The 21,068-nt window shown below is 42.7% G+C and overlaps 1 protein-coding gene across 1 annotated transcript; it reads left to right on the top strand.

The window, feature by feature from the left end:
• Window positions 1–4,881: 4,881 nt before the first annotated feature.
• On the top strand, window positions 4,882–20,481 carry LOC148350471 (transcription factor 7-like 1-A). Its single transcript, XM_088320048.1, has 11 exons — window positions 4,882–5,396; window positions 5,488–5,560; window positions 8,743–8,852; window positions 11,331–11,408; window positions 12,028–12,100; window positions 13,250–13,334; window positions 14,971–15,060; window positions 15,220–15,388; window positions 16,614–16,721; window positions 16,809–16,857; window positions 19,907–20,481. The coding sequence occupies exons 1-11, from the start codon at window positions 5,208–5,210 to the stop codon at window positions 20,269–20,271; spliced, it is 1,389 nt and encodes a 462-aa protein (XP_088176174.1). The 5' UTR covers window positions 4,882–5,207; the 3' UTR covers window positions 20,272–20,481.
• The last annotated feature ends 587 nt before the right edge of the window (window positions 20,482–21,068 follow it).

Genomic DNA, 21,068 nt, shown 5'->3' with positions numbered 1-21,068 from the left:
ACAGAAGAGTGTGTTGTGTCACCCTGACCCGAGTGACATGGCTGCTTTCTCGTGTCCCGTTTCATCTGGAGGGACGAAAGCATGACCAACCTGGGTGCCGAGGTGCTTAACCTGTTTGGGTGTTTGGGCATTTGGATTGGCCATGGTCCAAAAAATTTTGTGTGTGTTTTTTGCTACTTTTTCCGTTTTTTATTTCCTTGGTTTATTGTGTATGCGTTTGTCTTGCTGTCGGTCACCCCTCTCGAGGGATATGACGTGGGTAGATAGATAGATAGATAGATAGATAGATAGATAGATAGATAGATAGATAGATAGATAGATAGATAGATAGATAGATAGATAGATAGATAGATAGATAGATAGATAGATAGATAGATAGATAGATAGATAGATAGATAGATAGATAGATAGATAGATAGATAGATAGATAGATAGATAGATAGATAGATAGATGGGCGGACGGACGGACGGACGGACGGACGGACAGACAGATTAAGCACAGGGAAGATTACGAACGACACAATTTTTATTTTGTTTTTTTCCCCCAGACTTTTCACTTTGTCTTTTTGGGGTACCCTTAGAAGCAAAATGGCCGACAGTTATGTCAGGTACCTATTGCTGAGCCCCATGTTATGTACTTTACGTCAATCACCAGCCACTCCTGAACCCAGTGCTGGCCCCAGTCATCAAGCCTCTCCACCGTCAGCCCCCTCTCCCTACACGATCATGTAACAGCCGGATGTATCGCCGTGGATCTCCAACCTGGTGGTGGCACGTCAGAAGACAGGTGGTCTGCGCCCATGCATCAACCTCAAACAGATGAAAAAAGCAGTAGTACTGGACAAATAGCCCCTGCCCAGTACAGAAGATCTCTTGGCCAAGTTTCTCGGCGTCACAGTCTTCTCCAAGCTTGGCAGCTGCCAGGGTTAGTTGCAGGTTCTGCTGCACCCAAAGAGCGCCAACCTTACCACTTTTGGGACCTATGTGGACATTTTTTTAGGTACTGAAGGATTTTTTTATATTTGACTATAAGGTATTTTGTACGATCAAATACGAATTACATTTAATGCAAAAAATATTCACTGGCTGAGCTGTGGGGCAGGTCATTGCGACTTAGTGGAGGATGATGTTTACAGAAAACAGCCGGAACTGTGACAAAGGCTGACGCAAGAGGAGCCTCTGTGCAGGAAGGCAGGCATTGTTTGGAGAAGTTGTTCTGATAAGCTCTGCTGATATGAGTTTTTTAGACATCGCGATGCCCTTCGGCGAGGAGGTGGTTAAGCTGGCACCTGGCGCGCCCATAGGGGGAGTCGGCACACCAGCTTGTGAAAAAAACGTGGAAGATCGAAGATCGAGGGACAATTGAGAGAGAGGCTCGACGAAGAGCGACACTAATTCAGCTAATTCGGCTAGTTCGATGGAATTCACTTAGTTTATTATTTAAAAAATTAAATCTGCCCCCGTGTGGAAATGTCGGCTATTCTTGTCCATCTTTTCCCAGAAAGAAACGAGCATGCATTGTTAGGAGAATGAAGTTTGTGTTTGGTTAATGGAGTCGGATAACTAATTCGAACAATTTGGTTAACCATACATTTTAATATTTATTTCCTGACAGTACACCTGAGTTCCTTTTGGATTTATCTCCCCCCCAGCTGCTTCCAGAAAATCATGACCACCATCTTTGCTGGCATCTCAAGTGTAGTGGTGTGCCTGGATGACATAGTGGTGCACAGTGCATAGGAGCCTGGTTTGGTCACTGGGCATCAATAGAGACATCAAAACGATGAAGGACTGCACCCCCTGCCGAACCAGCGGCAAGACGGGCCCAACCCCCAATTCTACCTCTGCAGCCCCTTCAATGGCCAATGATGCCATGGTCCCACATTCAGGTGGACATCTGTGGTGAGCTCCATGGCACTACTCATAACCACCGGTTCATGATGGTGCCCTACAACCGCCACTCTAAGTGGCTGGAGGTCCTTTATGTGGGTTCAGTAACCACACAGCAAATCATTAACCTTCTTTCCTCCCTGTTTGCTGCTGGGGTTTGCCAGAATCCATTACCATATGCAGTACAACGGGACCCAGTTCTTCTCGGCTGAATTTGCTGCCTTTGTGGGGGAGAGAGGATTTAAACACACCAGGATGGCCCTGTACCACCCACCAGGGGATGGATTCAATCAGTGCTTCAAGAACTGCTTGAAAGCACATCTGACTGAAGATCTCTCGTTCATGCCACAACGGGTACATCCACCGCGACCTTGATGCTGGGATGGGGAAGCCAACTTTCATTAGATTGACTCCGGTCCTCCTCGAGGAGATCCTCAAGTCCAGGCCCTCCAGCAGCAGGGCCCTCTGTCAGCGACACAGTGGCATAAATGCAACGCTATGATGGGGCACATCGGGTGAGAAGACTTGGTCAGTTGCCAACGGTCCGGAAAGCTGCAATCCTTCTGGTCCTCGCTCCAACGGATATCAGCACAGTTGGGGCCACCTATGTTCCGCCTGGTCGACGGCTCATCATCCCACCATCAGTATAAGAATTGGCTGCTGCAGATGAACCACGTCACAGTGATGGGGACTGAGATTTCCCCCCCAAAAGCTCCAGAATCCTACCCGCAGGTTGACTCCCTCAGACCGATGCTCCGCGCTGTTCGGCAGCCCATGTACCTCAGAGATTTTGTTCTTAATGTAGGTTTAGGTTTGTGGCAGTCTACCCTGTTCTGGCCTTAAAGTTGTGTTCTACAATAATATGTTGGAATGTGTTTTGCACTTTAAAAAGGGGGGGGGGGGGGGGGTGAATGTGGCATTTAACCACAGCCACAGGGTAATGTAAATAAACGACAGAACGGGTTTCCAAGTGCTTTATTGAACGTAACACAATCAATACGCATTTATCTTATTTTGGCGTTTTGGGTCAATCTGAAGGACTCCGCCTGCGGACGTGCGTTTAGGGACTCCGAGGAACGCCGTGAGAAGTTCACAGGTCGTCAAAAAAATCGGAGAGTTGAAACTTCTTCCACGGAGACAACTGTAAGCGGAAACCATTTAAACCCAGTCACACGGAGACACGAAATCTATCTACACGCTGTGTATGTTTTACAATTGATGAGTTTGCGCATGAAGCTCGGTTTTCTTCTCAGGCGAACGGTGGCGAAGTCTGCGTCAGTGGACGCCTAAGACAAGAAGACAGAAAGTAAAGATGGGAATTCCGGCTCTATTTGGAGAACTGGCTTTTTCGGCTCGGCTCAATGAAAATAGCTCTCTTGGCTCCCAAACGAATATTAACATTATTTGTTAATAATATAACAGTATTACCAATAATAATGACACATTATGCAACAAATTATTTTAAAATTCATTAAAGAAACGGTCTTATGCTGATACAATTGACTTTGTTTCAATCGACACCCAACCCTGCAACTTTTATCTAATTTAAACTTTCAATTTTTTTATACAGTAACATCTGCTACCTTTGTTGCTGTTGTTTGTGTTCACGCATGGTTACCTTTAAGAGAAAACGTATCGCAAAGGAAGGAGGAGGCGACATGCTAGTGTTTTGAAGTCAGTCTGTGTGTGCCAATGGACGGTGCGAGTTACGACCAACAGTAGCTCTTGTGTGAATGTCTATACCGCTTGTTATTTTAATAATAATTTCCTTTGTATTGTCATTCTTTGTAACAATGTACACAGAACGAAATGTCGATACACCTGACCCGTTGTAGCGAGCCGATGCAGCCGCAGCCAACAGAGGGCGCCGCCATTTTACCAATGTTATAAGTCTTAGGAATGACCCGGCCGAGGCGCGAACCAGCGACCTCCCAGTCTCAAAGCTTTGTTATTAAATTGGCGACTGTGCATCATTGAGCACATCGAGGGGCATTACAATATTTAGCAAACATACAGAGACGACGCACCGCCTTCAAGAGACAGAGAAAAGGAGAGCAGAGATAGAGAAAGAGAGTATTATAGAGATATATAGAGAAAGAAAGGGAAATCAATAAAGAGAGGTTCATAGAGAGAAAACCCGAGGAAAACAAAAAAATAAGAGCGAGAAAGAGAAACAATTAGATAAATAGAGAGATAGTGGAATATAGAGAGAAAATTTGAGAGAAAAAGAAAAGAATATATAGAGGAAAAATATTTAGAAAAATGTAGATAGGGAGAAAGAGAGATATAAAGACAGTTAGAGAGGAAGATGGAGAGAAAAATAAAAAAGTAAATAGAAGAGTATGAGTCAAACATATTGAAAGATAGAGAGTGCAAAAGAAAAACAGAGGAGGAGTGAAAGAGAGAGAGAGGGACAGAAAGTTAGAGGGGAAGATGGAAAGAAAAAAAGAGAGTGAAATGAAGAGTATGAGACAAACATTATCTGAAGATAGAAAGAGGAAAATACAAATAGAGGGAGAGAGAGAGGGAGAAATTAATAAAGAGAGGTACATAGAGAGAAAAATAGAGGAAAATAAAATGATAAGAGCAAGAAAGAGACAATGAGACAAATAGAGAGATGGTGGAAGATAGATTGAAAAAGAGAGAAAGAAAGAAAGAAATGTAGATAGCGAGAAAGAGAGAGATATAAAAAAGTTAGAGAGGAAGACAAAGAGAAAAATAAAAAAGTGAAATTAAGAGTATAAAAGAAACATATTGAAAGACAGACAGTGCAAAAGAAAAACAGAGGGAGAGTGAAAGAGAGAGAGGGACAGACAGAGGGGGAGATGGAAAGAAAAATAGAGAGTGAAATGAAAGGTATGAGAGTAACATTTATCCGACGATAGAGAGAGGAAAATACAAATAGAGGGAGACTGAGAGAGAGTTAGAGAGAGATAGAGGAATGGGACAGGTGGGGGAGAAAAAAAAGAAGAAAGAGCGTTTTTCGAAGGGAACCGGCTCCTCGTAAATGGGGAGTCGGCTCTCGTCGTTCACGTCAGAGGTAGCTCGTGGAGCCATTTCGTACGCAAACGACTCATTCCTAACAGGAAAGCAAAAGCTAACGGCTAAAGCTCAGCCATCGGAACTGTTTCTAACGGACTTTACGCCGATTTAACGGCGAAGCGGAGCGCTGCGCGTGGTCGCCCTCACACGGCAGCCGACGGGGAAGCCTCTGATCAGCGATCGGTCGACTTTTCGGAGCGTCAGACGGCGCGACGTTGTAGGAAAAAAAGTGCTCCCCATCTGCGGCTAGCTAGCTAGCCAGCTCGCTTCCTAGCATGCCGCAACTAAGCGACGACGACGATCTGGGAGCCGACGACGAGTTAATCCCGTTTAAGGACGAAGACGAGCGCGAAGACAAGACAAATGCCGCCGCTGCCGCCGCCGCTGAGCGAGACCTGGACGACGTCAAGTCGTCCCTGGTCCACGAGTCCGAGACCAGCAATAATAGCGCGTCGAATTCCGAGGTGAGCGAGCCAGATCGACAGCGGCCGACTGAGTTTTGGCATCACTTCGTTGATCTTTCTTTTGTATTTTTGTGTTCGTCTGACTTTGTAGGCGCTGGACACTCGAACAAGAAGTCAACCGGCCGCGGCTGACCGAGACGATCACCGCCAGCAGTTTGCCGAAGGTACCACTCAAGTGTTTTTGTCGTTTTTGTTTTGTTGTTGTTGTTGAACCCGTACAAGACCGTGAATGCAACCCGCGTGAAGAAACACAAGACGTGCCTCCATCGATTTTAATGCAATTTTCAATGCATCCGTGTCAACAATATGCAGAAGCGCAACTTTTTGGTCGACGTGCGAAATTCCCAGCTCTGGCAAAATCCGTGCATAGTTGCATGGATTGCTGTCACACTTAACAATATAAAGTCATTAGAATTGAACAAAAGGGTAGCACAGCGGCTGAATTGCATGGTTCTGAGGTCATGTGCAGAGTTTGCATGTTCTAGTGATTGCGTGGGTTTCGTCTGGGCACTCCGGTTTCCTCCCAGTTCCCCAAAACATGCATGTCAGCTTAATTGGCCCGTTCAAATCGTCCCTAGCGAGTTGGCTGTCTCTGTCTGCCCTGCGACTGGCTGGCAACCAGTTCAGGGTGTCCCCTACCCACTGCCCGAAGATGGCTGGGATGGGCTCCAGCAGCCCCGCGACCCTACTGAGGATAAGCAATGCAGATAATGGATGGATGGAACTGAACAAAACAAGCCATTACATCGTATAGCAGTGTCTGAAACTCATGACAAAAAGTTACCGGACACCAGGGCAAACTCTGAAAAGTTGCCTGCCCAGCCATAAAGTTGCCTGCCTCATTTTTCACCCCTTGAAACACAATAAGACAACTATCTATCTATCTACCTTGGTCATATCCCTCAAGAGAGGTGACCGACAGCAAGACACACACATACAATAACACAGAAAATAAAAGGTAAATAAATAGCAAAAAAAAAAAAAACACACAAAATTTTTTGGACCATGGCCAACCCAATTGCCCATACACCCAAACAAGTTAGGCACCTCGGCACCCAAGTTGGTCATGCTTTCGTCCCTCCAGATGAAACGGGACACCAGAGAGCGGCCATGTCACTCGGGTCAGGGTGACACAACACACTCTTTTGTTCAACAGCAGGGCCCGACAGCTTTCACTGGTTTACCCCTGCCGCATCATACGGGTGCCCAGCCCCAGTATGACAACTAATCTTACAAAAAAACATTGTTGCAAAGTATTAAGGTTTGATAATCAGAATATACATAGCAGAACAACACTTTAAAATTAGGTTTATTATAAATCTACTTATTACATTCATTGCACGTATATGGCATCACTGTTTTCCATCTGCCATCCGTATGTACCATCTTCATTTATGCAATGTTTGCGTTGCGTTGTCTGCTACAAGCCACGTGAACTCCTCTTTCCACAATGCTTTTAATGTATGTTTACGTTTTGTAGCGTCATAAATTTTGTTAGCTTCTTTCGAATCTTTCTCCTGGTTGCGTTGTCTGCTACAAGTCACGTGAACTCCTCTTGCATGATGCTTTTAATGTTTGTTTACGTTTTGTAGCGTCGTACATTTTGTTAGCTTCTTTTAAATTTTTCTTCTGGGGCTGAGGTTTTGGCTTGATTCCTAACCACTTATCCATTTTTCTTGTATTCACCTACTTTGGAAAATGATATGCAAATGCACGACCTTATAAGTCTCGGGAAAGTCCGGAAGCACGATGTTATTCGATGGGGGCTTCTGATTGGCTGCCGAGTATGCAAATTGCAAAACGAACCGAAATTCCGAAATTTCCAAACTGAACAAAGATTTCGAAATCGGAATCAAGCAAAAATAAAAATGAAGATTTTTTTTTTTTGGCCACCCGGACAGAGACGTGTAAGTTGTACGCCCGACGTAAAAGATGCACGCCCCAGGCGTCCGGGCAGACGTTATTTCAGACACTGCCAGTCGGTGCTATAGGAAATGTTATGATGATCTTCATCATGTACGTGTTTGTTAGCATCATGCCTGATATCCTCTTGGTCAGAATTCACTGGCCCACGGGTCAGTACCGGGCTGTGGTCATTTGGTACCGAGCTGCACAAAAAATAAATAAAAGTTAGGGATGGGACGATATGCCTCGGTCACTATTCGATTATATCACGATACTATGGTGCCCATTCGATTTATATCACAGTTCTCAATGGTTGTGATTCTAAAATCTTTGCTTTTCGATATAATTGTTAATTGTGATTTAATTTTCTTTTCTAAGAAAAAAGCAGTTTATATGATACATTTCTGAGAATGACGTTCAAAAAACGTCAGTCTGTATCAGTCAGTCTGTAAGCTGACATTATTTCAACTGAGACATTGAGAACATAACTGAAATGTCAACGTACTACAAATGTGGTCCTTTAATGATCTTATTTACAGTTCAAACTGTAAGTTGTTAGAATAAAATGGAGGCCCTAAGAAAAAAAACTGCCCAAATGTGAGCTATCAAATTAAAATCAACATCCCTCAAATTCAACATATTTTTTTTTCAAACCCTGCTGCAGCTAAAAACATTGTCGTCCGAAGTGAACTCTGATCACTTTGGTGAGAGCGCTGAACCCTAACAACTATACCACTAAGGATGTAGATGACATAGGAAATGTTATCCGATCTTATCTCATCATCAAACTATTTTTCCTCATGGTACCACGTTGTGGAATACATGGTCCATGATCAAACTCGTTTATAGACAATAAACTATGAAAACAATACCTTAATAACATTTACAATGTCGTTCAAAGCCCGATTGATCATCAGATGCACCAAAGAGTTGCTTGTCTTGCTTTTTTGGGGTTTATTCATATCTATTATAACGACTTTGTTTTCTCCATTGTCTAACATTCGTCTCTGGTTGGTTGATTGGATACTGTAACCACTAGGGTCGGCACCATTTCCTATAAAATAGGTAGGATGACTTCTAAGGCCTTTTCCTATGTAATCTACTTCCCTAATGGTCTAGTGACTACACAGTGGATGTAGGCTCTTTATTGTTATTATTACTAATGTTATTATTGGGTCATGCCAGGAGGATATTTGCAGACATTAAACCGGTCTATGGTACAGACGAGGTTGGTGACCACTGCTCCTAGTTACTGTTAAATGCGGGGGTAGACCTCAACACATTGGACCGTGGAAAGAATCACACACCTCTTTGCCAAATACCTGGTTTAATAATCTCCAGCAACAAGCTCTGCAGCATTTATGTGAAGCAAAACAAAGCCAAGTTTTCAGGCCAAAATGTTCTGACTCTAATTATGTGTTTTTATTGTGTTTTGCGGCAGAACTCAGGCGACGGAGTGGAAATCTTTTCCAGCTCCCTTACATGGGCTATCCATTCTTCATGATTCCTGACTTGTGTGGCCCGTATCTGGCCGGCGGAGGCCTGGCAGCAGTAAGTCATCCACCGTACCTAACAGCACACAGTTGCACGTGCCGTGTAACATGAAAATGTATTTCACCAATACAATTTGTTGTTGATGTATGTCATCACACTCGTCGAAAGTGTCAGAAAAACATTTTAACAAAATTATATAGCCTGATCAAGAACAATAAAGATACTTACAGTGAGTGAATAAGTATTTGAACACCCTGCTATTTTGCTATTTCTCCCACTCAAAAATCACAAAGGGGTCTGAAATTTTTATCGTAGGTGCATGTCCACTGTGAGAGAGATAAACTAAAAAGAAAAATCCAGAAATCACAATGCGTGATTTTTTAACAATTTATTTGTATGAAATAGCTGCAAATAAGTATTTGAACACCTGAGGAAATGGATGTTCATAAATGGTATGGTAGCCTTTGTTTGCTATTACAGAGGTCAAACCTTTTCTGTAGTCTTTTACAAGGTTTGCACACACTGCAGAAGGGCTGTCGCTGAGAAACACGGAGTTTGAACTCCCTCCAAAGATTTTTGATTGGGTTCAGGTCTGGAGACTGGCTGGGCCATGCTAGAACCATGATATGCTTTTTACGGAGCCACTCCTTGGTTTTCCTGTGCTTCGGTCGTTTTTGTGTTGGAAGACCCAGCCACGACCCATCTTCAATGCTCTAACTGAAGGAAGGAGCTTGTTCCCCAAAATCTCACAATACACGTCCCCAGTCATCCTCTCTTTAATGGTGTGCACTCGTCTTGTCCCATATGCAGAAATAAACCCCAACGCATGATGCTACCACACCCATATTTCACAGTGGGGATGGTGTTCTTCAGATTGTACTCTTCATTCTTCTTCCTCCAAACACGTTTAATGGAATTACGACCCAAAAGTTCTTTTTTGGTCTCATCTGACCACAAAACTTTCTCCCATGACTCTGTATCATCCAAATGGTCACATGCAAACTTGAGATGGGCCTTGACATGTGCTGATTTATGCAGAGGAAACCTTCGTGCCATGCATGATTTCAAATCATGGCGTCTTAGTGTATTACCTACAGTAACCTAGGAAACGGTGGTCCTAGCTCTTTTCAGGTCATTGACCAACTCCTGTCGTGTAGTTCCGGGCTGATTCCTCACCTTTCGTAGAATCATCGAGACCCCACAAGGTGATATCTTTCAGAGGGCTCCACTCCGATTGAGATCGACCGTTATGTTTAGCTTCTTCTATTTTCAAATGATTGCTCCAACAGTGGACCTTTTTTCACCAAGCTGCTTGGCAATTGCTTCGTAGCCCTTTCCAGCCCTGTGGAGGTGTACCATTTTGTCTCTGGTGTCTTTGGACAGCTCTTTGGTCTTCACCATGTTACAAGTTTAAGTTTTACTGATTGTATGGGTTGGACAGGTGACTTTATGCAGCTTAGGACCTTAAAATAGGTGCATCTGATTCTGGATGATACATGGAGTGCAGGCCGACTTCTAGTGGGCGGACTAACAGGTCTTTCTGGGTCAGAATTCTAGATGATACACAGGTGTTCAAATACTTATTTGCAGCTGTATCACACAAATTGTTAAAAAAACATGCATTGTGATTTCTGGAATTCTCTCAAAGTGGACATGCACCTATGCTAAAAATTTCAGACCCCTCCATGATTTCTATTTGGGAGAAATAGCAAAATAGCAGGGTGTTCAAATACTTGTTTTCTTCATTGTACATGCTAAACTTTTTGACATTAAAAAGCGGTAGATTTTATCACACACAAAAAAATATTTGTCTCTAGAGCAGGAGTATCAAACAGGGGGCCCGAGGGCCGGATCATGCCAGGTAAGGGATTGAATCCGGCTCGCGAGACAACGCTGAGGGAAGCGCAAGAGAAAAACAAGCTGCAGGTTGAAATATGACCACTAGATGTTGCCAAAGCCAGGTGCCTCTCACAAAGACGCTGTAGTTGTATTTCTTTCTCTCACGCTCTCTCTCACTCTTCCTGACGTTTTCTCTCACTCTCTATCTCTCTTTTTCACTCTTTCTCTCTTCTTCTCTTTCCTCACTCTCTATCTCTCTCTGTTTAACCCTTTTCTCTTTCTTTGTTCTTTTTTGTCTCTTTTTACGTTATTTTCTATAAAGAGTTTAGCCAAAACATGGACGGGGAGTAAAAATGTTAGGATAATTACATAAAATTGAATGCCTTTTCATATGTCATCTAGGTCCCTTGTACTTAGGAATATTGTTCGTATTGTTTTTATTAATAATCGTTATTATTGAGCTGGGCCACGAGAATGTTGTCAGACGTTAAACCGGTCTGTGGTACAGAAAATATTGCGGACTGCTTATTGTGTGAATCCACATTACTAGGATTAGTATACTTATTATTTTAGTTTTGCTATTATTTCAGCTGATTTGGAAACGGAATGAGCCCAAAGTGAACTCATTTTTGCATTCATAGCAGGGAAAAAGCTTTACTTGTTTATTGACGAGTTTTCTCCTCAATGCCTGTGTAGTATTTGCCATGGCAGTGGCCCCTGTTGGATGTCCCTGGAACAGCAGCTTTGAGAGACCCTGCCAACTACTCTCACCTGGTAAGAAAGACTAAGGCTAGGTTCACACTGCAGGGAAATCAATTTTTTTTTTTGCACAAACGCGACCTGTATCCAATCGGTTAAAGTCTATCCGAATGGCACATAGACGATTTTTCTCACACAAGACCTAGGCCACTTTCATGTGTGGTTCTAACTCTGATACATGGATATGTGGAATGCGTCTGCAGTGTGAATGGACAAGACACATTCATGTGACCTGCACGGCACTGTCCTGCGTTTAACAAGGCGAGAGGAAGCGGAGAAATCAACAACCATGGCGGACGAATACAATGGAGAGCATTTAATGGAGGAAAAGCGATGTTTTTGATTTAATTAAGTTGCACACGCGCTGCCTTGGTAGCACAATAACTATTTATTAGATATGTGCCACTGTTAACATCCATGAGTACTCCCACAAACACTGAGCACATTGCGTGTGACGTCACGTTTCCTGTTCTGCGCATGCGGGACACTTGAGTTGTTCACACAGCCGATCACGAACATCGTATTTCATTAAAAAAAAACGAATTCAGCATTAAGCTCTGCAGTGTGAACTTAGCCAGAGACACTTTGGTTGTGCCTCAGCTCACTACCACTTGTGTGTTTTGTGCACTTGCAGTCTGGCAGCTCGCACGGCCACATGGCTCACCCGCTGATGTCCTACCGCTCCGAGGCCTTGTCACCTGACGCAGGTGAGAAATGCCGGCAACACTGCGTGCGCAACACGCACACACGTGTTATTATCACGTGTTTATGAGAAACCATTTGAGAAGTAAATTATACTTGCTCTCACATGGAACATCATACTGTCACACATGTACAACTATACTCTTATGCAGAAAGTCGTACCAATGCACAATCACTACTATATTTTCTCACACATATTATTATGCTCTCATACACAATATACTCTTTCGCAGTATTACTATAATGTGACACACAATCCTATAATCTTACACACATACCACTATAATCCCAGTCACACACTCTCACATATACATCCAAATACACACAGTTTGTTCTCTCTCACACTCAGTGCAATACTCGCACACACACACACACACACACACGGTACCTAAGCCACAAACACACACACACACACTACTAAAGCCTCTCCCACACACTATGATACTCTCTTACTACTATTACTACTGGTTTTTTTTTTCAGACCTATTGTAATGATCACCTCACCTTTGTTGTTTTACTTTTGGTAACCAAGGTGATACACACTGATCTGTGTGTGTATGTTATACAGCTCCACATCAAACTGGAGTTGCTCCCAATATAGTAGTATGTGTGAGAGAAAGTACACTATTATATGTGAGACAGTATATTAGTATTTGTGTGGCAGCATAGCATTGTGTGTATGAGAGTATAGTAATTTGAGAGTGAGTATAGTAGTGTGTGTATGAGAGTATAGTAATATGAGAGCAAGTGTAATAGTGTGTGTATGAGAGTGTAGTAATATGAGAGCGAGTATAGTAGTGTGTGCATGAGAAGATAGTAATATGAGAGCGAGTACAGTAGTGTGTGTATGAGAGTGTAGAAATGTGAGAGCGAGTATATAGAGTGTATATGAGAGTATAGTAATATGTGTGAAAGAGTGGACGTGTGTGTGTGTGTGTGTGTGTGTGTGTGTGTGTGTGTGTGTGTGTGTGTGTGTGTGTGTGTGTGTGTATGAGAATATAGTATGTATGAGAGTATAGCAGTATGCATGAGAGAGTATAGTAGTGTCTGTGCATGAAAGTGTCTGTATGTTGTACAAGGGTGAGAGTATGGTGTTTTATGTGAGAGCAAATATGATTTACTTAAAAAAATAACCTCTCATACATGTCTTCCAGCTGGCACACCACGTATGCCAAACGTCGCACACTATCCTTTCTCACCGGCGGGTGTGGCTCACATGGCTCATGCGCTCGATTGGCTGTGAGTGCAAAGTTTGTTTTTGTGTGTTGTTCAAGTGGGGCATGCACTTTTAATATTTATCCAACTACTTGAAACTCAACCCCTCCAAATTATCATAGCCAAGCCTGTTTCTTTATCCCTGCTTTTTAAAAATGACAGTTACCGCTTCTTGGGTTCGACCCCTCGTTTTCATAGTCAAAAGTAACAATATTTCACAACACTTACCGGGCTGGGATCTGTGAGGGTGGGATTTCTTTTCCTGTCTCATGGGAAGCTATTTTGTAAGACAGAACACAAGAAAATACATCGGGAGTGTGCACACATACACATCTCACTGCTAAACCCACATCAGAATTTAAATGTTTTTTTCTTAGATAGGTAAAAATCTTGCCTATGACTCTTGAACCACGTTATCTTTCCGTAAAATCCTTCATTGACTTTAGTGAAGGCAACAAATATACAGACCCGGTTTGTTGGATGATTTAATCCAGCTTCCCATAAATACTTAACTATTTCTTAAAATAAATGCAAACCAAATGCTTCCCCCGGCCGCTAGAAAGCATAAATTGTTAAAAAAAAGCTGACATCCAACATGCAGACTGAACGAGTTAGTACCAGGAAATAGACATTCGCAACACGATGTGTTCATCTACAAATGTGGCAAATAAGGCGAATTAGCAAGGAAGGTGTTTCATACTTAGCGTCCGGGTTTAAGTTCCGAGGGCGGATGAAGATCATCGAAGGGAGATGGTTAAAGGACTAAGGTGGAACATGGTTGCTATTTGGGTTGGAAAAGAGACAGGCCGACCTAAGGGCGACTAAAGTGCCGTGGCCAAGAGGACGAGCGCCATTTATTTCATACCACTACAACAATTAAGGCAAAATTCGTATATTTTTATTGCTCCCATTTGAGATTGTATAGCTTGGTGAATTGTTATAATATACCAGTTAATGGATTCAATGCTAAACATGAAAGTCTTTTTTCCCCCATTGTTTGTAAATAAATGTGTTATGCTTAGAAAATATCTCTTTTTATCCGAGATTATAATACAGTATGTCGAGTACGCTAAATCGTAAAGCATAATACTAAAAAACAAAGCTAAAAAGTTTAATTTGAGATTCTTTTACTGATCCGGCCTGCCTTAAAACAAAGTCTGGATAAGGCCCCAGAGCCTAACCGAGGTTGACATCCCTCCTTAAGTGTAAGAAATCTGTATTTGTTATTCTTATTGTTGTCATTAAATAGCTTAAAAGACACGTAAGAGTTACAGAATCATATATTCTATCCGCTTGTGATGAATTCTTCTTGCTAGCTAACATTGCTATTAGAAACACTTACAATGCAAGCTAACTGTGGCAATGAAATAAATCGATAATTGCATCACCCTGGATAATTGGACATTTGGCTGATGTAAAAGATACATGATCGACCAGTGCAGTTGATGATTTTGTCTTTTAACTAAAAATCGTGAAAGTCGAGCATGATCAATAATGGGATTTCAAAACTAGTCTTACCCTGGGATATTATGCATTTGCATGGCCTTCCAAAAAACAAATACTGCCGATACTTTGCTTATTATCTGCGATTCCACATCTTATAAATGAACATTTTTCCTTGCTTTCTATTATGCCTGCGGCATGATGTGGTGACTTGCAGCTCGTCTCCCGGGCTAGTGAGTGGCTCCCCTTCACCTACTGCTGCCATCAAACAGGAGCCCGAAGAAGCCCGAGAGCTCAGTCCCCCAAGGTACTGTATCACAGACCACAAACATGTCAAGTTGACTTGTCGCTCCTATGCGTCATTGCGTCCAGTAAATATTTGATAAACACGTGTCGGAAATGTCTCACACGGAAACACAATATAGCAGCGAGTTGAATTTATGACATTTTCTGGACCCCCATCTAGGATGGCGACAACGGCAGCAACACAGGAAGACTGTGACGGGAAGGCCAAAGGTCACATTAAGAAGCCTCTCAATGCCTTCATGCTGTTCATGAGGGATGAGCGGCCTAAAGTGGTGGCCCAGTGCCAAGTCAAGGAGAGCGCCACCATCAATCAGATACTGGGACAGCGGGTCAGTGTGTCCATCTGGTGCCCATACTCTTTCTTGTTAGTCAAGTGTGCCCACAACAAAAATATTCATTTTTATACTATATTTGTAACGAGGCACAACACAAAAAACATCAACCACAAATTAAAGGTGGAGTGCGTAGTTTGAGTTGTCCTTGAAAAGTTTAAAGTTAAATATTTTCTCTAAGTATGTGTTAACAATGCCCCATTGAGTTCAAAGAGCCTTTATGTATTTTTCCCTCCGCGCCTATCTGCTTTTATCTTCCTTCTACCCTTGGTGTTCCGTCCATTGCGCTGGTGGAAAGGAGGCGGATGGATGGGGGAAGGAAAGTGGTTTAAAAATCAAAACAAGAAAATTGAATCATGCCCCACAAAAGGAAAATTAGAAAACAAACAAATGACATTTCAAACTTACAATTGTATCACTAGTGACTCCTTTAACAAGTGATACCATAAGAAGCTTTGTTATAGTAATCTTTAACGTCCAGCCATCCATCCATTATCTGCACCGCTTATCTTCAGTAAGGTCCCGCGGGTGCTGGAGCCTATCCTAGCTATCTTCAGGCTGTGGGCAGGGGACACCCTGAACTGGTTGCCAGCCAGTCGCAGGGCACACAGACACAGACAATTCACTCGCTCATTCACACCTAGTGACAATTTGAACCGGCCAACTCACCTGAGATGCATGTTTTTGCAAAGTGGGAAGAAACTGGAGTGCCCCGAGGAGAACATGCAAACTCCACACAGAAAGGTTTGATCTCACAACCTCAGAACACTGCAGCACACGTGCTAACCACTTCGCCGCCGTGCTGCCTACATTGTTTAAATTGATATAAATTAGAAACATTTTTAAGTTTATCATCTAAATCAGTTTGAATATGAATACTTTTTCCAATAGCCCAATGGCTTTTCGATGTTGTACGTGAATATTGGACCTTGAAGTTGTGGATATCCGTGAGATGATGAGTGACTGCTCTGTTAACTGTTGAATATTTGCTCGGAGTTGGTGCTTACTTGCTTTGTATACTAATAATAAAGATTTAAGTTTCACTATACGTAAATGTAAACATAACACCTTGCCAATGAGAGCGCCACTTCTCCCTGGTGTATTGGAGGTGGCCCTATTTGAGAACCACTGGGTTAGATCCATTTTGATGGTTGCACTATGGCAAAGGAATGGCTCAACCGAGACAGAAAAAAACAAACTGTGCGTTTGTGTGTGTAAACAGTGGCATTCTCTGAGCAAGGAGGATCAGGCTAAATACTACGAGCTTGCCAGGAAGGAGCGTCTGGTCCACTCGCAACTTTACCCTGGATGGTCGGCCAGAGACAACTATGTCTGTTCACACTTGCACGCATGATTTGCACTTGTCACTGGTGTAAATAACTTACCCGTATGTGTGCTTGCGTGGGTTTTTCTGCAGGGCAAGAAGAAGAAAAGGAAGAAATGCAAGACTGAGTACTCCCAAAACGGTAAGGCAGACGTGCTTGTCATAGCAACTCGGGCTATTACTCAAGACTAGCCACTGAATATTATATCAATTACTCGAAATATCGGATAACTGTTCATTTTATCTTAAATTTAGCATGGCGTTGATTTAATTATGTGGCAAATGATGATACAAATGAGAAAAATGGCTACAGAGAAGAATATATATTGTATTGAAAATACTCCGGATTTGTACAAAAATTAAATAAAATCGCCCTATCTAAAACCAAATAGGCACAGTGCTCAGTTTGCAAAGACATAAATCCATACATAAACCTCTATTTTTAGGGGCAGGCAAATGAGTAATACATTAAAATAAACATTTTTTAGCTTCCGAGATTGGGTTTGTTCACGGTAGTATGGCTGTAAGTAAGGCCAGCCCGGTGGCCTGCCCTGAGACTGGGAAGTTGCTGGTTCGAGCCTCGGCCAGGTCATACCTAAGACTTACAACACTGATGCCGTTGCCTCCCTTCTTGGCGCTCGGCATTAGAGGTTGGAATTGGGGGGGGTCAGTCACCTAATGACTCCCACTGAGATGTTGCAACACATCTGTTGTGTTGAGCGAGGGGGCTGGGAATTTCTCTATCAATCTCCCACAAAGAGTCAAAAATGGGAATGTGTTCTTGAGTTTAGCCACACCCCCACTAGGGGGGAAATGGCTCAGGTGTATGTATGTGTATATATATATATATATATATATATATATATACTGGACTGTCTCAGAAAATTAGAATATTGTGATAAAGTTCTTTATTTTCTGTAATGCAATTAAAAAAACAAAAATGTCATACATTCTGGATTCATTACACATCAACTGAACTATTTCAAGCCTTTTATTATTTGAATATTGCTGATTTTGGCTTACAGCTGAAAAAAACTCAAAAATCCTATCTCAAAATATTAGAATACTTCCTCAGACCAAGTAAAAAAATAATTTTATAACAGCAAAACTAAATCAAACATTTGAAAATGTCCATTGATGCACTCAGTACTTGGTTGGGAGTCCTTTTGCACGGATTACTGCATCAATCCGGCGTGGCATGGAGGCAATCAGCCTGTGGCATTGCTGAGGTGTTATTGATGCCCAGGATGCTTCAATAGTGGCCTTCAGCTCATTTGCATTTGCAGGTCTGGTGTCTTTCATCTTCTTCTTAACTATACCCCACAAATTCTCAATGGGGTTCAGGTCAGGGGAATTAGCAGGCCAATCAAGGACAGTGATGCCATGGTCAGTGCACCAGTTACTGGTGGTTTTGGCACTGTGGGCAGGTGCCAGATCATGCTGGAAAATGAAATCCTCATCTCCATAGAGCTTTTCAGCAGATGGAAGCATGTAGTGCTCTAAAATCTCTTGGTACACAGTTGCATTTACTCTGGACTTGATGAAACACAGTGGACCAACACCAGCAGCTGACATGGCTCCCCAAACCATTGCTGACTGTGGGAACTTCACACTGGATTTCAAGCAACTTGGATTTTGCTCCTCTCCAGCCTTTCTCCAGACTCTGGCGCCTTGACTTCCAAATGAAATGCAAAACTTGCTTTCGTCTGAAAAGAGGACTTTGGACCACTCTGCAACTGTCCAGTGCTTCTTCTCCATAGCCCAAGTCAGACGCTTCTTCCGTTGTCTTGAGTTCAGAAGTGGCTTGACCATGGGAATACGGCTATTGTAGCCCATTTCCCAGACACGTCTGTGAACTGTGGCTTTTGATACCTGGACTCCAGCTTCAGCCCACTGTCTTTGAAACTCCCCCAAATTCTGGAAGCGGCTCTTCTTCACAATTTTGTCAAGGCTGCGGTCATCTCTCTTGGTTGTGCAGCGTTTCCGGCCACATTTTTCCCTTCCAACAGACTTTTTGTGGATATGCTTTGAAACTGCACTCTGTGAACAGCCTGCTCTTTGAGAAATTTCTTTTTGTGTCTTACACTCCTGATGGAGGGTATCAATGATGGTCCTCTGGACAGCAGTCAGATCAGCAGTCTTCCCCATACTTGTGATTTAGTTTACTGAACCAAGCTGAGTGTTTTTAAGGCTCAGGAAACCCTCGCAAGGTGTTTCGAGTTAATTAGATGATTCAGGTGATTAGTTGAATAGCCTACTTGTATACTTTTTCATGATATTCTAATATTTTGAGATAGGATTTTTGAGTTTTCTAAAGCTGTAAGCCAAATTCAGCAATATTTAAATAATAAAAGGCTTGAAATAGTTCAGCTGATGTGTAATGAATCCAGAATGTATGACATTTTTGTTTTTTTAATTGCATTACAGAAAATAAAGAACTTTATCACAATATTCTAATTTTCTGAGACAGTCCAGTATATATATATATATATATATATATATATATATATATACCCATGTATATATAATATATATAAGAACAGGCTCATGAGCAGCAGTAAAACTGTAAATAAAAGAAATACACTATATGTGCATTTTATGTAATGTATCGTGTGTAGTGGTCAACTACAAAGTCTGTAACGATCCTGAAAAGTTTGAAATTAAAATCGCTGACGTTGGTCATTTTTAACGTTATAACAACTGACGTTGGTTCTTCGAACTGGATAAATTTAATTTTAAATCCGATTGTCAGGCACTGTCTGGCAAAACGCTCAAGCTTTCTTTTGTAGAGAATATACGTGTATAAAATGTACAATGCATGTCGTCAAAACCGTATTGGCCTAAATGTTATTCAAACCTCACCGGGGTGAATCAGACGCCGTTTTGTTTACCTGTCCAACGTGCTCTCTGTTGAAACCTTTTGTGCATCACCGAGGTGCTGCCATAATACGCAAGGTTTGCTTTAGGGCTGCAACAAACTATCGATAAAATCCATTAAAATTGATTCTTGAAAGAGTTGGCAACCAATTTTATCATCAGTGCCCCACACAGCATGTTAATTAAATGCAAATGACGTGCGTGGAAAAAAAACAATTTCCCTGCAGTGTAAACCTAGCGTAATTGTTGCAGCCCTAACAGCAACCCGAGACAGTTTTACTTCTCTTCAACAGTGTATGTGTTTTGCCTTTTAGATGATCCAACGCCCAGGCGCATGCACCATTCCCAGGCGCCTGATGAGGCGCCTTACGCCGCCGGCGCGCACGCACGCAACCCTCACCTGTCGCACCCACACACAGTCTCCCATCTCACGCACACGCACCTATCCCAGGCTAGCCCCGCCTCCTCTGTGGACTCCCCGGCCACGCCCACAGCGGCGCTGGCGTCGCCTTGCGCCCCGGCACCCACCAACACGGAATACACGCAAGGCGGCGGTCGCACCTCACCGTGCGCCGACCAGCCGCTTGCACTCACCACTAAGCCTCTGCGCAGCATTCACCCGCTGGTGCTGCCCATGCCCACATCGGACCTGCCATCCCTTTCCTCCTCCTACAGATGAGCCTGTCAACTTTGAGCGTGGACATGTTTTTAAAAACAAAAAAAACACCAATCTCTTTTTTCAGCAAATTTCTTGTAGTCGGAAAGCGACAAGTTTGTGGTCAATATTTGACTTTACCCTCACACATTTTCTTTCATTTTTATCCACAAACTGCAAATTTTTATAAAGCTAAATGAATATTCTCCCACAAATAAATCAAACTAATCAACATGATGCTGCCTAGTGAATGTGCAAGGGGTCGCTGCCCATTTGGGATGGAGCAATTGTCAACACCCCCAGTTGAAACAAAGTAAGTGTCCAAGTCCTGATGGTAATTCCATACTTGTTTTAGAGCTGGGGTGTAAACTTGTTTTCACTCTGGGGCAACGTTGTATAAAAAACATCCTCACGGGGCCATACTAGTAAATTGGTCGCATAAAAAGTGCCTTACCTGGGGGTCTTTTCAGAAGTTCACAATTAAATCTTGATTTGGGGATGTTAGATTTGATTCTAAAACAATTCTTCCTTCACTAAGATTTCATCCTATGTAGTGTGGGCCACATTTTCTACTGTCGTGGAGAAGTTAACAAGCTCGTGTACGGTGTGTGATTCTTGGTACACAAAAACATCAAGGCCTCTGTGTTAGCGTGTTGCCCATTCTCAAGCAGGCTCATCACCATACGGCTCAGTGCCTCGCCTTTCAACATCACAGTCATCCAGGCCTATTCACCAACCTTAGAACACAGTGACTAAGGAATTGTATGCCCAGGTTCAAGACCTCATGGACAAAGCACCAAAGAAATATATCCCTCAATCTG

The sequence above is a fragment of the Urocampus carinirostris genome, chromosome 16 (assembly GCF_059441175.1).
Source record: "Urocampus carinirostris isolate Australia breed hairy pipefish chromosome 16, RoL_Ucar_1.0, whole genome shotgun sequence".
Lineage (NCBI taxonomy): Eukaryota > Metazoa > Chordata > Actinopteri > Syngnathiformes > Syngnathidae > Urocampus > Urocampus carinirostris.
This window is presented reverse-complemented; position numbering and strand designations above follow the sequence as displayed.